The sequence below is a fragment of the Lepisma saccharinum genome, chromosome 15 (genome assembly GCF_977018435.1).
Source record: "Lepisma saccharinum chromosome 15, izLepSacc3.1, whole genome shotgun sequence".
Lineage (NCBI taxonomy): Eukaryota > Metazoa > Arthropoda > Insecta > Zygentoma > Lepismatidae > Lepisma > Lepisma saccharinum.
Genome location: NC_139243.1, coordinates 71,911,228 through 71,934,326, shown reverse-complemented (window position 1 = coordinate 71,934,326; position 23,099 = coordinate 71,911,228). Strand labels below are relative to the sequence as shown.

Sequence of the window (23,099 nt, the reverse complement as noted above, 5' to 3'; positions counted from 1 at the left end):
TAATAATATGATGAATGTTAATTAATTTTTTTATTTTATTATTTACTTTGAGCCGCGGTGGCTCAGTCGGTAACGCGTCTGACTACCATGCTCAAGGTCCCGGGTTCCATCCCCGGCCGGTTCAAATCCGGGAACTTTTCTAACGGTGGAAGCGGCCCCGGCGCCTACCCAGCGTCGAATAACATGGGTACCTGGGGGAAACCCTGGGGGGTAAAGACGGTCAGGGGCGTGATGCTGATCACATCACCCCCACTCACGACCGGATCAAGAAAGTGTGGGGCGTTACCCTCACACCCCCTATACGCCTTCATGGCGTGGTGCTATGCACAGGGGAACACTTTACCTTTTTTTACCTCAATAAATTAAAATAAGTCAGTTCTTGGGTCTCACCGCGGCGCAAAAGATTTAGTATAAGTATAATTATTGTATTAGGTAAAAACAAAAGTCAAAATGCGAAAATGGTATTTTTCTGAACCACCCTCTTCCATCCTACATTTTCTTCAATTCCCATAATGATGCATATAACCTAGATATGTAAAAAAAATCGGAGAGCACCACAGAGTAAGTCAACGAAGTAACTGGCTTTCTTGTTTCGGATCAGACTTGTACGAACCGACGTAATTTGTGTAAACTATTTTAAGTGAAGGCGATTCACTTCCTCGACTTGCAAGACTGTTTGTCTTGTAGTTTGAAAGTAGCCACCCACTGAAGGAATGAATGCACTTCCCTGAGTTTCCAAGGTCTTTGCGCGGACAAAACATAAACCAGATGTCAAAGCAAGATAAGTTTACAAATTGCGGTGTGAAACCCTCCCCCTCCTCCGCTACAAGCGGCACATGACCGGTGCCGCAGATGGGAGGATACACATTCTAAGGGTTGCTTGCCCAGAAACGACAGCACCGCCATAAGCGGAAAATCCTCGAACTTGTAGAAGACGTGGGAACTAAATACTTGTCTTTTTTTTAATAAAATTATGTAATTTCTGTTGAAGATATTGTGCAAACGCTTGGAATTATCTATATAAAGTCACGACACTAAGATGCACAATATTGAACTTAAATGCTAAAATGGTTTAAAACTCTTCAAACGCCCCATTTAAAGCTGCTTTCAGATCCAATTAATGCTAAATTTCCAATTTTTTGTACGCCAAACTAGAATACCAAATTGATTTTTTATTCATTACATCACTCCGTGTATCCTTCTTGAAAAGCCTTGCAGAATATCACCGAAATTGGAGGCATATGTTAGGAGATTTTGTCAACAGAAAGAGAAGCAGTTTTCAGCTGTTGAGAGAAACATCCAGCCGAGGCTTAAGGTGACATTTTTGGGCAAAATCTTTGTTGCAAATTGTACACTTAAAAAGGTTTTATTTTGTGTATCCTCATATGTATATTAAGCGAGTTGTTTTGGGAAAACAATTTACCGCAAATAGAACAATTAAAATGTTTCTCTTTTGCGTGTACTGTCATGTGTTTATTAAGATGATCTTTTCGGGCAAAATCTTTGTTGCAAATTGTACACTTAAAAGGTTTTTCATTTGTGTGTGTCCTCATATGTTTACAAAGCGAGTCTTTGTAGGAAAACTCTTTGCTACAAATAGAACAATTAAAAGGTTTCTCTTTTGTGTGTATTCTCAGGTGTACATTAAGGTGATGTTTTTGGGCAAAATCTTTGTTGCAAATTGTACACTTAAAAGGTTTTTCTTTTGTGTGTGTCCTCATATGTTTATTAAGAGAGTCTTTGTAGCAAAACTTTTTGCTACAAATAGAACAATTAAAAGGTTTATCTTTTGTGTGTACTCTCATGTGTTTATTAAGGTGATGTTTTTGGGCAAAATCTTTGTCACAAACTGAACACATAAAATGCCTCTCTTTGGTGTGACACCTCACATGCACATTACATTCTGCTTTACGGGTAAATCCTTTGTTGCAAATAGAACACTTAAAAGGTTTCTCTTTGCTGTGAACCCTCATATGATCATTAAGGGTTGATTTCCAAGTAAAATTTTTGTTGCAAATTGAACACTTAAAAGGTTTCTCTTTGGTGTGAAACCTCATATGATCATTAAGGGTTGATTTCCAGGTAAACGTTTTGTTGCAAATTGAACACTTAAAAGGTTTCTCTTTGGTGTGAACCCTCATATGATCATTAAGGGTTGATTTCCGGGTAAAATCTTTGTTGCAAATTGAACAATTAAAACGTTTATCTTTGGTGTGAAACCTTCTTTGTGTGTAAAGGTTATCTTCAGGAATAAATTTTCTCTTGCAAACAGAGCGATTCAAAAACTTCTCCTTTGCAACGACATTTGAATGAGCAAATAAATTTCCTTCCTTGGAGAAAACTTGGTTGAACATCGAAGAGATATGTTGTTTTTTCCTGTTACAGTGCTTGGTATCTTCAATATCTGTCTTGGTTTTGGAGCATTTTGGTGAAGGTTCAGGTTCAAAGTTAACTTCTCTATTGACATATTCTGTATTGTCTTTTGGTTGCTCTTGTTCACTTAATTTTCCTGAAGGTACTAGTGTAACTGACCTTGAAATATATTGGCTCTGTCCTTCCATGTAGTTCTTGTTCAGATATCTGGAGGGGAAAAAAAAAAGAATTAGTCACTAAGATTTACATATCACTGAGTAGAACAGACTGTCATTAAGAACATACTTGGAAAAATGTAAATATGTTATTGGTTCAGCAATATTTTTCATCAGCTTTTGTCAAATCTATTAAGGTCAATCAAATATTATTCGCACTTTTGCAGTAATTCACTTTAGGCTGGCCTTATTGATTTCTGCATATCAACAGATTGTACATTATCATTGGATTAGAAAATGAACGAAGTGAAAATTCCTAGTTGGGGGATGCTTGTTGAAATTTCAGGATATGCATGTATGAATTGATATCACTTATTAAATGGCGCTAATTACATACTTTGCAGCACATACAATATATGTATGGAAGGATAGGTGCATTAAGCAGCGGAGGGGAGGGGGGTCACATAACCTAGTCTTCAACTTACACAGCAAATTAATTATTTCCACAATCTTATGATGCAGATTATCTCATCCTTGTGGCATTTTTAAATAAGAGGATTCATTTTTTGGAATGATACAGCAGCATGCATCAATTGTTGAAACTTATGATAACCTAATTCACGATTCGCAAGTATATGTAAATTTCAAGATATACACCCAATGAATGTTATAGCGTTAATCAATAAGTGTGTCAAGAGTACTGCGAAAAATGAATCAAAGTGATGGTCTTGCATTTACTCATACAAAAGAGTGGAAACTGATAAAATTAATGGATGGGTTCAGCTTGCTTCCACATAATCACAGTGAAGTCCTTTGTTCTGAAGTGAAAAAACTTTTAGATATTCCATGTTCCACATAAAATTCTTGCGACTAAGAGAATAACCATTCCCTAATTAGAATCTTAACTCCTTGAAAACATGAAGTACCAATAAGCATTCAATAATTAGGATGATTAAATTTTTATTTATATTGTTCAATGTTCATTATATAAAACTGATCTACTCAGGAGAAATTTACTGTGGTAACATATGAAGGGCCAGGGGGGGAAAATGATGAATGTTCATTCGAGACGATTTGCCAGGAAATGAAAAACAAGATTTTTCTATTCATAAATACGTCAATATATGCCAAAATAATAATGCGTTTTTCAGGCATTTCTCACTGTGTCCTAACCGAGGCCATTCTCATTCTTATAGTACAGCTTCTGAGCTATCAGATGGCGCTGCGATCTCAAAATGGGCGAAAAATCGACATTCACCGATTTTCCACCTGGGTCTTCATATGGTTAAGAAATAGTACTGGTTTACAGCTTAAATGCACAATGCCTGAACTGTTGATTAACAACTAGCATCTAAAAGCAAAAACCTGAAGGTAATTTTGTAGCTTCTCATGGACTATTGTATTTGCATATCAGAACATATATAATTGTAAACATATTATTGGGAATTAACAAAAAATGAACGAATGGTGCAGTGCAGAAATTAATTATTTGTGAAGTGAATTTTCAATTATTGGTATGGCCATGAATTAATCTGATGAGTGCATGTTGAAATCTTATTAGCCAAACCACATGATCCAATAGTAGTTACAGTAATCAGATTAAAGTTGAGTCTATAAGATTTTCTATGTTTGTCATTATGCTATTGATTAATAAGAATGATTGTTTGATCATTAACAGAACCCTAAAGGCAAAGAGAATTTTGTAACTAGATTATTCTGGTTATATGTCTTCATCGGGATCGTTTAGGGCCCGATCTATGATCAAAGTTTTGTCAACCGGGAAACCCATTACATGATGGACCATTTGTTATGGATTGACCCATATTGGTTTACTACTAGACATTTATCATAAGCCATGTGGTTATTCATCAACACTCACAGACACTTCTGGGTTGTAACGATCCCACTGTAAGTCAATGAAATTGTTACTACCCAGAAGTGTCCATGACTGTAATCTGGAAAAGTAAATGTCAAAATGCAGGTTTTTTTTTCCAAAACAGAACACATTCATTTATTGAAAGGTTGAATGTGTCATTCAGGCTCTTCATGGAATGTTAAAATTTCTTTCCGATTAATAAAATATTGATTTGTATCAGTGATCAAATGCATGCTGGTCCTTGAACAACAGCTAATTCTACAAACGTTGAGAGTATTAAATAAATATTTGTATTTTTGTTACATACTTTCTGGCACCTTTGGCCAATTGCATTGATGAGGATGAATGATGATTGGATAAAGTCGATGAAGTAACACTTATGACATATCACAATTTGAACCAAAAAACCTTTTACATAAAATGACTTAGGTTGACCTCACAACATGCTTTTCCAACAAAGCAGAAAAAGTAATAAATAGTGGGTATGAAGGAAACTAAACAAGGAAATGACATATATCACTTAATTTATATTAATATTATTCAACACTACAATATGCGCTTCGATGTTTTATGAACTTAGAAGGATGGGTAAGCATTTATTTTTGTAAGAGCAACACACATACTATTTCTTCCATTAACATTCCTCACCTCGTGACGGATTTCAGGCTCCTTAAATATTTGCCTTAAAAGTATGTTATATTGCATCCCTAAAATACATCACAAGTTGGCACTTTTGTTCCTAGCTGTGTTTTAATTATCAACCTTCATTTGTTTGCATGTATTTTTCGCAAACATCCGAGGGCTCTGCTGGTCATGCCTTACTTCCCAGCAATTGCAAAACGAGCAAACTACTCTGTTGTTACAACTACTGGAAGCAACATGACTTAGCTACAGGCATGTGTCTACAAGGTCGTACACATGCACGACGTCGGAAGCAACTGCATTGAAATGCTTCTTTGAGTATTGTGTTATACCTATGTGAAATGAACAGTGCTGTGAGTTTATTTCTACAATGAGTAACAGTTTCAAGATATATGCCAATGTTTTGGTATATTGCACTACGAGATTCTTGTCATGCCCGCAACATTTGTACGTACATCCTAAAGTATTAGATTCCAGTCCCAATACGAGACAGACAGAGAAGACAAGTACAGAAGGTTTCCGCCATCCGCCTCAACTGTCTGAGACCTGGGTTCCAGTGTTGTAGAAGAAGGGAGATGCGATATGAAGACCTGGCTGCATTCCCACACTCCATCCAATACTCCAATCACTTCTCTGGATCACAAAAGGGGCACGTTATCAAGAAGGTATGTGCAAAGTGAAAGTGACAAGTGAGAATTTTAGCATTGCTGCATTCTACTACACAAAATGTCAAATTACGTCAGGAGTATTTTTGTCGTCAACACATACAGAAGTTTGAACTAACTCAAAAGTTGCTTTGCGAAAGAAGTATTTGTGCGGCGTTGCCTAATAATGTGTGCTTATTTTGGTTAAACTATATGCTTGTGTTCGAGTTCGAGCCGGACTCCTTGGAACATTGTTGTCGACTGATCTATTGTTGTTTAAGCAACCTCATCATTTATTTTCATTTCCATTAGTACCGAACTCACCCACCAGTAGCGAGCGCTGCCAGCATTGTTCCTCAAAACGACTATACATTTACTGATGTGGAACGTTCTCGCTGTTTGTTTTGCTTTCATGAGACACAATCAGCAACTGCACTGCAACGAAAGTTTCCTACGGAGTATTGAAAGGAACCTCTTAGCAAGCCTACAATTTAATCTTGGCAACAAATCTTCGTTGAGACTGGTTGTTCTGTACAACATGGAAAATCACTAGGACGTTCACAAGTTCCTGAAGCTGCTGTGGAACAACTCAGAGAACGCTTTCCCAGAGTCATACAAAATCATCACGACGTGCATCACGTGAGACTGGCATTCCACAACCAACTGTTAAGCACGTATTACGTAAATGCTTGCTCTTGAAGCCATACAAACTAACAATGGTTCAACACATTATGGATGCAAATAAAGTTGCTGACCAGCACTTTTGTGTGCAAATGTTGGATAGAATTGCAGATAAAAAGACAATCCTAGACAATGTCATTTTTAGTGATGAGTCAACGTTTCACATCAGTGGACAGGTGAACACCCATAACTACAGAATATGAGGTAGTGAAAAACCCCATGAAACTGTGCAGCATATTCGTGATAGCACTAAGGTTAGTGTTTTGTGTGCCGTTAGAAAAAAAAATTGTACAGCCTGTTCTTCTTCCAGGAGGCAAACGTAAATGGTATTGTGCATCTGGATATACTACAAAATTTTCTAATTCCTCAGTTCGACAAGGATGACCAAGATGTAGACCATTACTCAGCAAGATGGGGCACCACCTCACTACCACATAGCAGTCAGAGATTTTCTTGATACCCGATTCCTAGGTCGGTGGATTGGTCGTACAGGTCCAATTGCATGGCACCCTTGCTCCCAAGATTTGACCCCCGCTAGATTTTTCTTGCGGGGTTTCATTAAAGATCCGGTTTTGTACAACCTTTACCTGCTGATCTTGCTGAAATAAGACTTCACATTACCGCCGCTGCTGCAGAAGGGATGCCTGACTTACTGGTGAAAGTCTTGATTGAAATTGACTTCAGGTAGGATGTATGCCGCATTACAAATGGTAGCCACATAGACCCAACATGAATGTTGTGTGACAAACTTGATGTGTTTTGCTTTGCAATGGCACCTCAACAGACTCTGTAAGTTACCTCAATACATTTCTATATACTTTCAAAGTTGTAAAGTCCTTTCTGAATCACTTGTATTTGCTATATGCCAATTCAGTACAAAATAAACATTGGTAAAAATAAGTTTTGATCTTTTCTCACATGAAGAATTAAAGAAACATAAATTAAGGTGTCATACAGTAGCTGTAGGTAGGGAAACAGCGTAAATAGTAGAATTGTAGTTAATGCATGATTAAGTGTTGGAATTGCATCACCATTTTGCTGATCCTGAATTTTGAATTAATTGAATGTTGGATTATGAGTATTCTTGAACATATTACTGTTTTGGTTTACAATATCCCAATTCCTAGTGAAACTCTTAAGAGTCTTGAAGCGGTGCATTAACCGCAAGCCATTGCTTCACAACAAAGTTATTTCTGTTAATGCTAGTTTGGGATTTGACATCCACAGCCTCAGTTGCACTCCAATCAAAACCTTACTCCCAACTATTACATTATAACCGTAGATTCTTTTCTTAGTTTAGTGCATTAATTTGAATGTTAATCTGGCAAAATTGACATTTGTGTCTCATTATTACTTCCCCCTCTTTCAGATGCCATAACAGATACTACAACGAATATATCATCAGCATTCAAGATATCCCAATTACAAGCATGCCATTAGCATAAAAAAACTCCAGGCGAACAAGTTTACAAGAATACCCAAATAACTATTTATAATATGTACATGAATGGGAGAATAATGAAGCCTGTATTTTCACCCATACTTCCAGAAAGTAAAAATGAAATTACTCAATATGCTAAGAGGAGGAGAAAGAAATGTATGTTTCAGTATTAGCAAATATTTTCCCTAAAAGAAAGATCTCTTAAGACACAAAATGTTCATATGAAAGAGAAACAATAAAAACCTGATCAATTTGCTACAAAAATTGTACCCAAAAAGAATATCTCACTAGCTAACTAATATGTTCTCTAAATAACTAACTACCTCTCTAGCCTTCTTAAACCCAAAGGTTCATGGCTGCAGCAACACAGGCCTTCCATCTGACCCTATCTTGAGCAAGATCTATATAATCTTTTCCATCCCTACAGAATTCCTTTAGGTCCGTCTCAACGTTGTCCCTCCATCTTCTTCTCGTCCTTCCTATAGGTCTCTTACCATCAGGTTTCCCAACAAGAATCCTGTAAACTCCTCTTTCCTCTCCCATTCATGCCACATGGCCTGCCCACCTAAGTCTTCTTGATTTAATCATTCTAATAATATCTGGACATGAATATAAATTATGTAACCTTCTCCACTCACCTGACTCCTCATCCCTTTTAGGTCCAAATATTTTCCTAAGGATCTTATTTTGAAATACTCTCAATTTATGTTCCTCTTTCAATGTAAGGGACCAAGTTTCACACCCATATAATACTACAGGCAAAATTACTGTTTTGTATATTTTAACTTTTAGTTTCTGAGATATTAAATGAGAAGACAAAAGTTTATGAAGAGAGAAGTAACATGCATTTCCTGAATTAAGGCTACTTTTTATTTCCTCTTTAATATAATTTTCACTTGTTAATATTACTCCTAAGTATTTGAATTTGGAAACTGGTTCAAACGAGTTATCAATAATTAGATTTTCATTATTACCTAACACTTGGTTTCGGCCTGTAAGCATATATTTAGTTTTCTCTTTGTTAACTTCCAAACCTATCTCTTTAGCACTTTTGAAATATATTTTAGCATTATTCTTAATTGTATTTATATCATCCCCTAATAAGTCTACATCATCTGCATATGCTAACAATTGAGTCATACCATTTAATTTTAGTCCTTCGTTCGTTTCTTTTACCTTCCTAACACCATATTCTAAGCCAAAATTAAAGAGCAATGGAGATAATGCATCTCCTTGTTTTAACCCATCATGAATTGTAAATTTGTCAGACACATTAATACCCACACGAATTTTACTTTCTGTTTCACTGGTGCATATTTTTATCATACTAACAAGCTTCTTAGGTATTCCAAACTCTACTATTATATAATTTATCTCTTTTGATCGAATCATATGCATTTTTGAAATCAATGAATAGCTGATGGACCTTTTGATTATATTCCCACTTTTTTTCAAGTGTCTGTCTGATGTGAAAAATTTGATCTGCAGTTGATCTGTTACGTTTAAATTCACATTGATAATCACCTATAATTTCATTAGCATATGGGGTTAGTCTTGTTAAAAGAATGTTAGATAATATTTTATATGTTGATGAGAGTAGAGAAATTCCACGGTAATTATTGCAGTTCATTTTATCACCTTTTTTAAACACAGGAACAATTATGGATTCTTTCCACTGTTGAGGGATTTCTTCATTATTCCATATTAAACAAATTAATTTATGAATTTGACATATTAACAAATTCCCACCATATTTAATTAACTCAGCTGGTATTAAATCATTGCCAGGTGCTTTGTTATTCTTTACCTTTTTAATAGCATCTTTAACTTCAGTCAAGTTAGGTTCTGGAACTAAAGGTTCTGCTGTGTGAACTAATATGTTCTCTCTGGAACATACTCAAAAACGTAACATTAAAATAACCTTTTATTATTTAAATGTTCTATTAACATTAAGTATGATGGCAATAGCCACCAAAATTCATTTTTAAAAAAAATAAAATAAATAGCTTCGCAGAAACCATGAGTAACATGTTTCTCTGTCATTAAAATCACACTGTTTATAATTGTTATTTTTTTAGCAATTTCATTATATCCTAGGAATTAGACAGATTAATGAATGCTATTTACTTATCACTGATAAAGGAATATAATTTTAATTGTATGGTTGACAAAACACAAATATTTGCAGAATACTTACAAAAGAGAATACCCAGAATTGTGTTTCTCATAAGGGACATAGCTACAGAGGAGCCGAGTCTTCTTATTGGAATTTCCAGAAAAATGATGTTTCATGATGTGTGTATTTCCCTCATGCTAAACAGTGGGGACTTCCATCGGGATCTTTGTTATGATTAGTAAATGACAAATATATTTTGTATTTAATTTATATTATCATTGTAATAATATTGTTTGAACATGAATAGGCATTTCTTTTAATGGATAACACTTCACAGTTGAATATTCAGAAAGTGATAGATTGGTAAATTCTTGGAAAATCTTAGCATAAAATGTTAACAACCGCAATGTATAAGTGTACGTATATTTGTTATTTACTGTTGGCTTTGATTTATTTTTGCATAATCAGGACAATGAAGCTTGCAACATTCTGTGATGAGATCATTTGTCACTCAACACACTCACCCATCAACATGGCATTGCGTAGTTACCAATAATGAAGGGGCTGTATATATTGAACGGGAATTCTCTCAATTCTGGGAATTATGTGAAGTTTCTTTTCAACAATTCATCATTTCCCCACATTGTTGCTAAATTATCTAGTTCTAGAGACTGCAGTGATAGTAACATGATGCAAAATAATTTTTTGTTAGTTAGTATCTTGAGATGGATGCAAATAGCTGGCAGTCCCGATGCACACACACATTTTAATAAACGTCTAAGTGAAAAGAAAAAAAAGTAGTCAAAATGAAACCAAGAGATGATTTTCGATTTAAAGACCACAAAAGTGATGTATAATAAGCTAAACACAAAAAACCCATATTTCAAATCTATCACAATAAATTTGGAGAATACCTATGTGATGGTCAGTTTGTTATAATCGTGTCACATTCTTATGTGAATGTAAAAGTTACAAGGGCTAAGCATTTATAATCAAAAAGTCCCTGTGACTAAAATAAATAGAATTCCTTGATGTGTATGTGAAATTAATTCACATTGGCCACATTAACAGTAATGCTAATATTGGACTGACGAAACACCATCAGGTTTCAAGTGACATCCTAGTTCTTCTGTAACTACCATCTAAACAGGAAAACTTTGTGTAAGGCAGATTGCTTACACTATCGCCAACACCTTGCTTGACATGCATTTGCATATTAGACGTATTAGGTGAAACTTCTTGAAGATAAGTGTCTTCCAGGTCTCAGGCTGGCATCAGGTAAAGACTCAATTCTGTTCATTTTTTATAATTAATTCTAAAAGCTTTTGCATGAAGTTACATTTTCCAGGTGGTAGCCGATTCCATTTTATTACTTATATATTATTATATTTTAGAGAGTTTGAACATCGAAAGTCATAGTTCTGTATTTCAATTTCAATATTTTTACATTAAAATAAATTAATGTAAATTCCTGTCGATAGGGGACAGGATTATCACACTTAGATTTCCCTAATACAACAGGGCACCTAGCGGCACCCGGAGAACTACGAACAATAGAAGCACACCAGGCAGCAGTACAACAAGTTCCAATTAGGATAGTGGCAGTGAGTGGCCACTGAAAATAATGGAACAAAAAAAAAAAGTTTCATAGATAAAGTGAGTACTAGTTTCTCTGTATCTATCTACTACCGTGTCTCAAATTTCCCAATTAGGAATAAAATAATTTATATGACAATATTGTGAGTTTTGTTATGGATAGTGCCGCATGTCTGAATAATCAGATGATTGTGAAATGTGCAGATTCTCTGGGTACATAAAGAAATCTATAGAGTTGGATTTTGTAATTAACAAGATTGCTCTGTGAAGACTGAATTTAAGACAGGTTTCAAATCTTTCGATGACATGTGTGGCTCTGATTGCATAATTTATTCTTATTCTTTTCATTTGTTGAACTTTTCTCTAATATTTTCAATTGATATGGCAAGTTAATAAGCTATTATAAGACTACATGAATTTACACACACACACACACACACACAAATGTCCAGTATGTAACATTTTCTCAAGGGCAAGGCTTTGCACAGTGGTCCAAACAAGATTACCATTAACTAGAAGTTGTGAAAATGGATTCAGTAGACTTGTGGTTCATGAACAGAAAGCTACTACTGGAATATAAGAATCCTAGAATTGAAAGCTACCTGCGGTTATAAGATGTGAGTCATCTCTTGATGATGTGATCTATTTTAATTTGTAATAGTATAGACTTTTTCATCCAGTTAGCTATCATGTATTGATTCGAAGAACTTATTCAATGTAACACATTGGGTTCGAACATTTTTATATTAACTTCAATACACATGTAGAAAATCAACAACAAGTAACCATAACAACAATATATATTATCATTTGAAATTTATGGCTGTTTCGGCCCATGGCTTCATAACATAACTTCCACTAATATATAACAATATTCCCCTTGGTTGCAAAATGAAACATAACAACAACAACAATCATAACCATTCTAAACTGGTTCATATCTGCAAGGTGGTTTATGTATCCTTGCAGACCTTCGTGGAAATGCTGCTGCTGCAGTGGACTCTTGTTTCGAACATCCTGGCTTCTCCAGGCCCTGCATACCTCCTTGTCTCTGCTGCTCCATTTCTTCATTGTGAGCCACAGAAGGTAATTCCATATAGTCCAAGTTAGCAAATTGATTATGCTCTCCACCAAACTCTTCTGTACATCGTTTCGAGCGTTCACCATACCTTTCACTCTCGTTCCTTCTGGAAATCTCTGGCTTCAAAAACGAAAAATGAACATTTCTTGTGTAATTGTCCCTCTTAACTTTGAAAATTGAGTTCGATAATTGTCCTATTATCTCGCCTTTTACATACTGCTTTTTTTCTGGACAATAATAATATACTCCAGATCCTTTCTTATAATGCTCTGCCTCATAAATAACCCTTGTTCTATCATTATGAATTAATTTATTGGCGTTTACTTTGTATGAAAATAAAATTTCATTTGGTGATTTCCCAATAATCACATTTACAGTATTGTTGTGATAGAACACCATTCTCTTTAAGAATTTATCCACAGAAGCATTGCATCTGTTGACGTTGCCTTTTGTTATCTCTCCTGTTAAGGTCATGTACCTTTTGATGATTTGTACGTGCCTTTCAACTTCTCCATTTGCACATGGTCTATACGGTGGACTGTGAATTAATTTTATTCCATGATTGTTACAAAATCTCTGGAAATCCCTGCTGGCAAATGGAGGGCCACCATCAGAACATATGGTATTTGGTATTCCAAATATGGAAAAATGATTTGTCAACTTCTCAACAGTTTCTTCAGCCGTTAAATGAACAACTTGCCAAACATTTACGTATTTACTAAATGCATCCACTAAAATAAGAAATTTAAATCCATGAAACAAAAAATGATCTATGTGTACTCTGTGAAATGGTTCCTCTTCAGGCTTCCATGAAACATACTCCTGTTTGTTTGGTGCTCTTGAATGTCTTCTGCACACATCGCACGACAGAACATAATTCTCTATATCCTGGTTCATGCTTGGCCACCAAAAGTACTTTCTTGCAACATGTTTGGATTTCACAACTCCAGAATGAAATTTGTGCAAGTCTTTTAGAACCTTATTTCTCAATAATTTTGGCACTACAATTCGCTCACCATGGCATAACATTCCATTATTGCAATTTAAGACATGTTTATTCTGAGAATAAATTTTCAATTCTCCATCAGCTTCTTTACGTGCTATATTCCTCCAATCCTTCACTGTGTATTCATATGCTAGTAACAATGTTTCATCCTGTTTCATTGCTTCAATTACTTTCTCAACTCTTAAAGGATTTTCACGCATCAATGTCTCATTATCCAAAAAATAAATAGGTAAATCCTGTTCTTCATTCACTAAACATGACACAGGTAATCTGGACAAGACATCAGCCATCCCTACATTCTTCGTGTAATGATTGGAATAATCATAATTTGCTAGAAGTAACCTCCATCTTTGCCATCTCATAGATACTGTAGGAGAAATTGCTTTGTCTGGATCTAATATCGATTTACCTGTTGAAGAATCTGTTAGAATTTTAAATTTGTTTCCTGCCAAATATATATGAAAATGTTTTATACCTTCCACTACTGCCAAACTTTCCTTGTCAGCTTGAGAGTAACTTTTCTATCTGTTAAAGTAGCTGAAAAACATGCAATAGGCTTCAGCACTCCTATTTCATGTGTCAACTGACAACCTATCCCCTAGCCACTTGCATCCATGACTAAAACTAATGGCAATTGAGTGTCAAATGCTACTAAAACAGGTGCAGAAACTAATAGCTGCTTAACTAGCTGAAACTCCATCCCACATTCTTCGTTCCAAAACCATTGTACACTCTTCTTTTGCAATAAATAAACATTAGGTATCCTAGAACTCAAATTAGGCAAAAATCGTGCATGATACACCACTAAACCCATAAAAGTCGCCAATTCCTTTTTATTCTCAGGCACATTACATTTTAACACTGCCTGAACATGTTCATTCATAGGTAAAATTCCATGTTCAGTGAATTTCCTTCCTAGAAAATTTACTTCATGAACAAAAAATTCAGACTTCTGCAAATTTACTTTCACATTGTACTGCATCAATCTTTCCAAAACTAATACAGTTAGTTTGTAACAGTCATACAATGTATCTGCTCCTAAAAGAATGTCATCAATACCACCAAGTATTGTGTCCATGGCTCTTTTGAAATACTTGAGAACTTATTTTAGTTCCAAACGGTAAACGTTTATGTACATACAAATGACCTTCATTTACAATGGTAAGAACACGTTGAGACTTTTCTTCAACTAATAATTCATGAAAAGCTGAACGTAGATCAATCTTCGTATACCACTTATGTGAACCTAATTTATGATAAAGCTCGTCAAAAGTTGGAAGTGGATATTGTAAAGTATCTACATTTGGATTTACAGTTTTGCTATAATCAGCACATACACGAATACTTCCATCTGCTTTTCACACAGGAACTACAGGACTACTCCAATCAAAACTTTCTATTTCTTCTAAGATTCCTTGCTGGCATAAATCTTTTATTGCCTTGCCTACTTCATCACGCATAAAGTAAGGTAGACTGTAACCTTTCCTTTTCACAGGTACAAATCCAGGCTTCAATGGAATTCTAACATTAATATTTCTTATAGGTTCTGAAATGTCGTTATTGAACAAAATTTTAAATTTTACTAAAATATCAGATTTCAACTTCGCTGATTCCCCATCTGATGTGTCTGTGTACAAGCTCCTTGTAATACTATTCCAAATTTTTTCTTCCATTTGCCCTTGCACAGTATCAATTACCAAACTTCTTTTCCAATCACCAAAGAGAATATGCAATCCTGCTCGACCAAGTATAGGTTTTAAATCATTTAAATCTCCTACTATAAACGGCATTTCATAACTCAGTGAATTATACTTTACAGGTAAGGAAATTTGACCCTCAAACTTCAACTTTTCTCCTGTGATAGTACCATAGCCATTTTTGAGTGGATTCAATCGTAAAACGTCGCTGCTTTTCCCTACACTACTTTTAGGTAGAATGTTAGCATAACTTCCTGTATCCACTATGAATTTAACTGGATTATTGCAGATATATAGTTGAACATGTAAGGGTTGAATTTCACTGCATAATAACTCCTCAATATCCTTGCTACTTTCTTCACATTTATGCTGTACAGTATTTATTATATTTATACTGAATATATTGTGCTGGCTTCACTGTAGTCAAAATTATTACCTCGGGTTTTGTTTATCGCATCTTCCTCCTCAGAGGGTGTAGAAGAAGATCTTACATTTGATGTAGTCTTATTTAAATATTGCACAGCCCTTGAGTTGTAGTTAGGTTGTTTTTGATGCATGAAATCTGCCTTCTTCCCAGGTGATCTTTTATCTACATCCTTTATTTTGTTCTTGTATCTACAAACATTACAAAAAAATGATTTATCTTGCCACAAAATCTGCAAGCTTTCCCCATAGCTGGACAACCTTCAGCTCCGTGTTTTTGTATCGTTCCACATCTATAGCAAATCCAGTTAACATTCCTTGGACTGTCCTGTTGCAATTGTCCTTTATAACATTTCTTTACCTCTAATTTACCCTTGTACATATTTCTTGGAGTGTACATGTTAACTTTGTGGATGTTTGAGTCTTGATGAATATGGCTACCAAATCTGTCTACTCCTTCATGATTCCTAATGTAGTCACAAACATCTTTGTACTTCTTTGGAGTCTCCATAATTAACTTCCTTTTTAATGTACCTTCCTGAAATCCAAAAATTGTTTGTTGCTTTAATTCGTTATCAAAAACTTCTGGATTAAACCAACATGTTAATGACAACTTTTAATTCGTGATATATAATCATCCATTGAATCACCATGCTCTCTTTCAGCATTTTTAAATTTATATATCTCAAGCAACTTGTTTGTTTTAGGTTCATATCAATGAGTTCAGTCAGCAAAACCTCCACAGGAAAAGCTACTTGAATCATTTGGAGCTAATTTAATATACAATGCCTCATACGCATTATTTCCAATCACCAATAACAATAAATGAAACTTTTTATCTTGTTTGACTTCTTGTGCTTTTAGAAATGAATCAAATCTTTGTACATATGCTTTAATATTTCTTCCTACCTCATAGGACTCGAAGAATGGCAACGTATTCATTTTCGAACTTCTAAGATTTGAATCGTCTATTCAACTACAATAATCTTCTTAATTGTTAAACTTACAAATGTATCCAATCCATCGTCGCCACTTATCATGTATTGATTCGAAGAACTTATTCAATGTAACACATCGGGTTCGAACATTTTTATATTAACTTCAATACACATGTAGAAAATCAACAACAAGTAACCATAACAAAAATATATATTATCATTTGAAATTTATGGCTGTTTCAGCCCATGGCTTCATAACTTAACTTCCACTAATATATAACATTAGCTTTATATCTTTAAAAACCTTTATTGATGCGAATTCTAGTTTGAAACTTAGTTTTTGTACTTCTAAGATCTAAATTTAAAGTGGTTTCATAATCTGATCTTACGTAGTGTTGCATTTTTAATATGCCATAACTCAAGTTTTTGAATAGAGTAACAAAAAAAAAACAAAAAAAACAAGAAGTTAATGTTTCAAGTTTCAAGATTAATTAATTATTGCCATTTTTAATAAAATGGGAAATGTTATTGAGTACATGATATTTTTCCAAGAAAACGGCTTCTTTGTATTCAACACCTTGATCAATCATTCAGCAAAACAGGCACACTCCATAGAACCAGATTCTGGATGCCATAAAAAGAGGCAATCCTGAAGGAGTTCATGAAAACTAAATCACATGTTGAAGTTAGCCTTCAGTCAGTGCTAGACCATAGTAAGTATGACCTGAATATAAGCAGGGGACCAAGAAGAGAGATACAAGACACACACATTTACTTCCTGTCACTTGTGTCACTTCAGATATACTATGAATCTAAGAAACTATGAGAAGTTTTTAATTGCCAAAACTTTTGACCCTCATTGAAAGGGTTTTTAAAGAAATCAAAGTAATAAAATTTTATGCAAACCACAAAAAAATAAAAATGAAGAAAAAATAATGAAGCTGAGTTACCTGAAACATTTAGACAAAGTTGAGCCTCTTGTGGAAAATATCTTCAGATAATGAAATTGGAAACAAGTCAGCATTCTTCTTTTTTCAATTCAACGATTGGACAACAAATATAGTGCTGGCAGCTGCCAAGTTGCTTCTTCCAGCTTCTATTCTTCAGCATGCAGGTGGAAATGTTAAGGTCAACTCACGCATGGTCTGGACAAAGAGTGATGCAATTCCTCACACGGAAATGAAAGTTTAACAATACCAGACCATCAGGTTGAAGACAGTGCCAAAATCTATGTCAGAAAAAGAGTAATCTTGTGGTTGGCCAGTCCAGCTTTAGGTGACTAGTCACAAAAGTGGTAATGAAATGTCTAATTCAGAATAAGCACAAGAACTTAACTACCTAATTGTTGTAAAATTCTTAAAGGTTGCAACCACTACCAGGTTAGGGGTGGCAACAAAATCCAGGTAATGGGTATCCATATTCAAATCATCTGATGTTCATTCATTTTGGATACAACAGATAATCTGAATATCCTGATAATTCGGATACAGAGCTGATGGATGATTTGTATAATGCAACCACCAGCAAATGAACCTGCACAGACCCGCGACTCCTGTTCACAGCACTTCTGCAAGGAGGGGTGGAGCAGAGGTGAGCATGCTTCCTTGTGGACACAGCTGAACGGTACGAGGGGAGAAGCATTTTAGCAGAAGGTTCTTTTGTATGTGGTCACTCTGTAGGAAATCCGTGTAGTGAAATACGAATACAACAAATAAAAGATTGGATAGCCTATAAAACAGATATCTGGATAATCCAGACAATTCAGATATCCGAATAATCGGTATATCTTCATATCAGAATATCTGATGTTTGGATATTTGAAATCCAGATAGAAAATTTCCCAACATCCGGATAACATTTTATCGGGATTTGGCTATCTGTATTCCAGTTCACACAAGTTGGATGCAAACAAATACATAATGTGAGTGAGTTTCCCAGAACATGAAAAAGGTACACTAAGAGATACATACAAAAACACAACCTGACATGGCTAGTCAATCTACACTTTTGTAGAGCCCCAATTGAGAGAAGTGTAGAGTGAGTAGCCATGTGAGGTTGTATTTTTGTATGTATCTCTTAGTGTAGCTTCAGAAAGTTCTGAAAAACCAGAACAAAACATCGCAGATAAAATAAAATAATAACCACTAAAAATAACTGTGTTAGATTATTTTGCATCTATAAAAAGTGGTTATGCATATCTTTAAGAAGAACATAGGGATACAATATGTAGCCTACCTGATAAAAAGTAAAAAACTACGGAAGTAGATTTTCATGTCCCATGTAGTGCTCGAATGTCAAACACTATGAGGTTAAATCCCATGCTTGTGTACCTACTTACCCAATTTCATTGCTACAGTTAACACAGCAATACAGATACATCTTCATAGTCAAGTGCATACACAAAAAAAAAGTGATATTTTCACGAAATTATAAACTAACATGGAAATCAAATTGTCCCTTTCATCACATGACTTTCCTTATATGCGATGAAGCAAGTTTATCAAACATCCTTATTTATTGACTGATAGACAGCCCACAAGGGTGCTTGCATCATTTCCCAATTCTTAAAGTTCCTTAGTCTAAGGGCACAGTGCAGGTGGGTAGTGTTGGTTTGGAAACGATATGATAAATGGTGGAGCAAACTAAGTGCCATCCTAGAACCTGTCAATCATGAAGAACTTGCTCCTCTCAAAAGTTTTATAGAAGACTTCTCTCCTTTGACTGACCTTAATTCAGATATTTTAATTCCATAAATGAAACGAGTTTTAGTCCAGGGTCAATGAATTTAGCAGAACTGCTACTCTTGTACAGAATAACACCTTGCTACCTCCATTTTGGTGCAAGGTGCATGAATCTTAATCTTAAACCTCAGCTAGAATATCTACAGGGTAGGGTTCTTTGTAGACAATGAAACCAGACAGGATGCCTTCCAATGGAGACGTTTAAACGAATATATTATATAAACAAGGACACATGGAATAAGAATATTTCCATGATGAGCTACTTTTCTCTATAATTCTCTTCTAGTCAAGTTTTATCTCAATATGTTTTTTTTTATTATTTCTTTTCTTCAATTTGTATATTATTCTATCTGGACTTCCGTCTTAATGGACAGTCTGGATCTGGGCTTCCTTCTTAATGGACACATCTGGATCTGAACTTCCTTCTGCATTTTCTTCTATTTCAGCTTTTGATGATTTATGAATTCATATATCCTTTTTCTCTTAAACTTTGGGGAATATACTATTCTTCTCCCTTGCGGCTGCGATTGGAACATGCCCACACTAACTGGGTACAAAAGAGTGTATACTTGGTGCCAAACGATTGACACGCACGCGCATCCAAGTAGGCGCTACGCTTGAAACGCCCAACCAAAAGTGCTGTGAGGCGTCGACTGTAACGCGCCGCCACTGATGTAAACAAAATTTCCGCTATGGGAATGGTAAATCAATCAGACAGATGCAATATCTGTTCAAAGACACAAACTTGTATCAGTGCCTTGACTTCTTTCATTTTCATATTAACTTACATATGAACACTGATTTCATTAAGCGAATATATATATTAATTTATTTCTTTTATATTTATTCTTTATCCTCATATAGTAAATTTTATAATTTTTTATCTTTCCAATTTGCTTTGTTCTTATTTATAAAGTTATTTAATATATTATGCTAATTCTTAATCTTGCATGCCTGGTGCTGCCATCTCTATTCCTATTTAGCAAACTATTTACATTACTTGGTCCTATTGGGTACGTAACACAATATTCCCCCTGTTGGCCATGAAAAATTTTCATCGTAACAATATGAAGATAGAAAAATTTTTCTTCTTCCTAATTTACACCTACGTACATCTATATTGAAATCTTCCTTCTAATTTTTTCTTTCCTTCATCTATTCTTCGATCTTCATCAATCTTCACATTGGATTCACAAAACTCTCTATGTATACACAGCTCTCCTTTCCACAAACTATTTTTAGCATTCGCAGCATCTTCGTTTGGCTTCTGTTTCGTTGCTTTCTTTTCAGGAACTGCAACGTCTCTATTCTTCTGTTTCTCCTAAGATGCTCTATTTTTATAATTGCTGTAACACTCAACTCTTTTCTTGTCCGCAGATATCAGTCTTTTTCTGTACATGACAAACATGTGTTAAAGATGATCTAGGCTCTTCATAAATGAATTACTACAATTCAAATAGCACATTTTTCGCTTCTACTGTCTCTACTTTCAGTACATTCTTGCGTTCATCATCTTTATCTCATGTATCATCGACATATGCATTATAATTATCTTTCATTTTCACTATTCATTTCTATAACTCATGTGTTATTCTTCGTCTTATACACAAAATTCTCATTTTTAATGCACATTTCCATTTTTCCTCTTCGCAATTTATTTTTCATAGGAATACGTAGCATATCATTTTGAAAAACTAAATACGCTGACCAAGGCAGTAATTTATTTTATTAAAAACATAAACTAACATTTACATTAATTGTCTTCTCGCCTTCCTTTCGTTAACATAGATCATGTGCAGCCTACTTTTCTCAAAATTTTGTTCCACCATTGACATTACGCATCCAGCTTTTTGATAAGGTTGAGTCGTCAGTGAAACTTATTCCTTGGAGATTCATATTCCCATCAACAGTTTCTATATTACGTTCCCTTTCTATGGCGATGACTTGTCTGAGGTCTTCAAGTGAGCTTGTGAGTCCCTTGTCTGAATAATCTTTTTCCCTCTATTTAACTTCTAAACATATAGTTTCTTCTCTGTTTTATCTACATCAGATTCTTTGATGAACTATAATTTCTTCTATTTGCAAATATTTACATATAGATTACTTCTATTTACAGTTTGACGATATTACTACATTTTCATCTGTTTGCCATTATATCTTGTGGGTTTCGGTGATGATCTTCCTGCAATATTTCCGGAAACCTTCTCTCGTCATTAAAGTAATTCCTCATCAGTTCTATTGCTTCGATTTTTTCTTCTTCCAACGGTTCGTCTTTCCATTTATTCATTGAACACACTTTCTCGGTATTCTCTTTCGTTCAGTTCATATCTGTTCCTCCATCGCTGATTTCCTCCTCTTCCATATCTTCGGAAATTATTTCGGCCTCTAAAGTTTCTCCAATTTCCTCGATATCTATCATCGTTTCTCTCTCTTTCTTCCACAGAGTCTATGTTTCTTTCATATCTTCCATTGTTTCTTCCTACTTCTCTTCTTTCTGCACTTGGTTTCTGCTTTCTAACTTCTATTCTTCTTACATCAAATTCCTGTCTAGGGGAACTTTGGTTTTGAGCGCCGTTCTTCTTCTGAATGTTGCCTCTTTCCATAGAATCTTCCTCCCTTATCGTTCCAGGAATTCTGAGTTTATCTCAGCACATCTTCGGTTCTTAGATATTCAATCAAATCATCAACTGCTTTTATCTTAACCGCTGCTATAGCTCTCTGTATTCTTAACGTCATCCTTCCTTCAGATTTTTGAAATTTCTAAGGGTCTCCCACATATGTTCTTCTACGCTGTCGACTTTGGACCAATCTACATATCTTCTCTTCAATGCTTCTAGCTGCCTTTCTTTTATATCTTCACTGGAGTAGTAATTTAAGAATTTTCGGCTGAATTCTTTAAAATTTCTGACATTGTGCTGATTCAGTTGATACCATCCTGCTGCCGACTGTACAAAAAAAAAAACTCTATGACGTTCAAAATCATTCCTTTGAGGATCCTCATAAGTCTGACATTTGTTGTTAGTTCCCTTAAAAACTTTCTGGGACATTTATCAGATATATTCTCATTGAATTTTGGAAGAAGCTGCAATTCTTGTGGCCTAGGTATCCTGTTCCTATAGTTCTCGTCTCTCGGGAATTCATTTTCCAGTATGTCTAAGAGCCTTTCATTATTACTTCCCTCTTCGCTACTCTTCCATTTCCTTTTCTTGTGATGTCCGGCTATTCTATATCTCTTATGCTTCTCTTCTTCCTCCGTTGTCGATTCATCGCTTGAACTCTCTTCTCTCATCTCTTTCTTAACATTCGTTTCTTCACTTTCTCAAAACCTAGGTTTTATGTTTCCTTCTTTGATGAATAGCTTTCCTAACTTCCTCTCTACTTCTTCTTTCTTTTCTGCCTTCTCTATTCTTGACACTGCCCCATTTAATTTTCTGTCTGTTTCCTTTTCCTTCTTATCCATTTTCATCGTAGCTTCATTCAGTTTGGTTCTATTTTCCATAATTTCCTATTCCACGACCAGTTCTCTCCTGAACTTCCTCAAGTTCTCGTGCCTTTTCTTCTCTCAACCTCGACACTTCTTCCTTTATCCTTCTATTCATCTATAGACTTCTATCATCTATCATCAATTTTGCCTCATCTATCTCCTTCTCCACCAACTTCCTATTTTCTTTGCATGCGTTAGCTATTCT

General features: G+C 35.1%; 1 protein-coding gene across 1 annotated transcript in view; it reads right to left on the bottom strand.

Moving 5' to 3' along the window:
- Positions 1 to 1,717: 1,717 nt before the first annotated feature.
- Positions 1,718 to 23,099, bottom strand: part of LOC145999327 (uncharacterized) — a 463,252-nt gene continuing 441,870 nt past the window's right edge. Inside the window, exons 4-5 of the mRNA XM_083136270.1 lie at positions 2,384 to 2,580; positions 1,718 to 1,758 (exon numbers count right to left, since the gene is read on the bottom strand). Of these exons, the coding sequence (XP_082992396.1) occupies positions 1,718 to 1,758; positions 2,384 to 2,580 (238 nt within the window). The remainder of the gene's footprint in view (positions 1,759 to 2,383; positions 2,581 to 23,099) is intronic.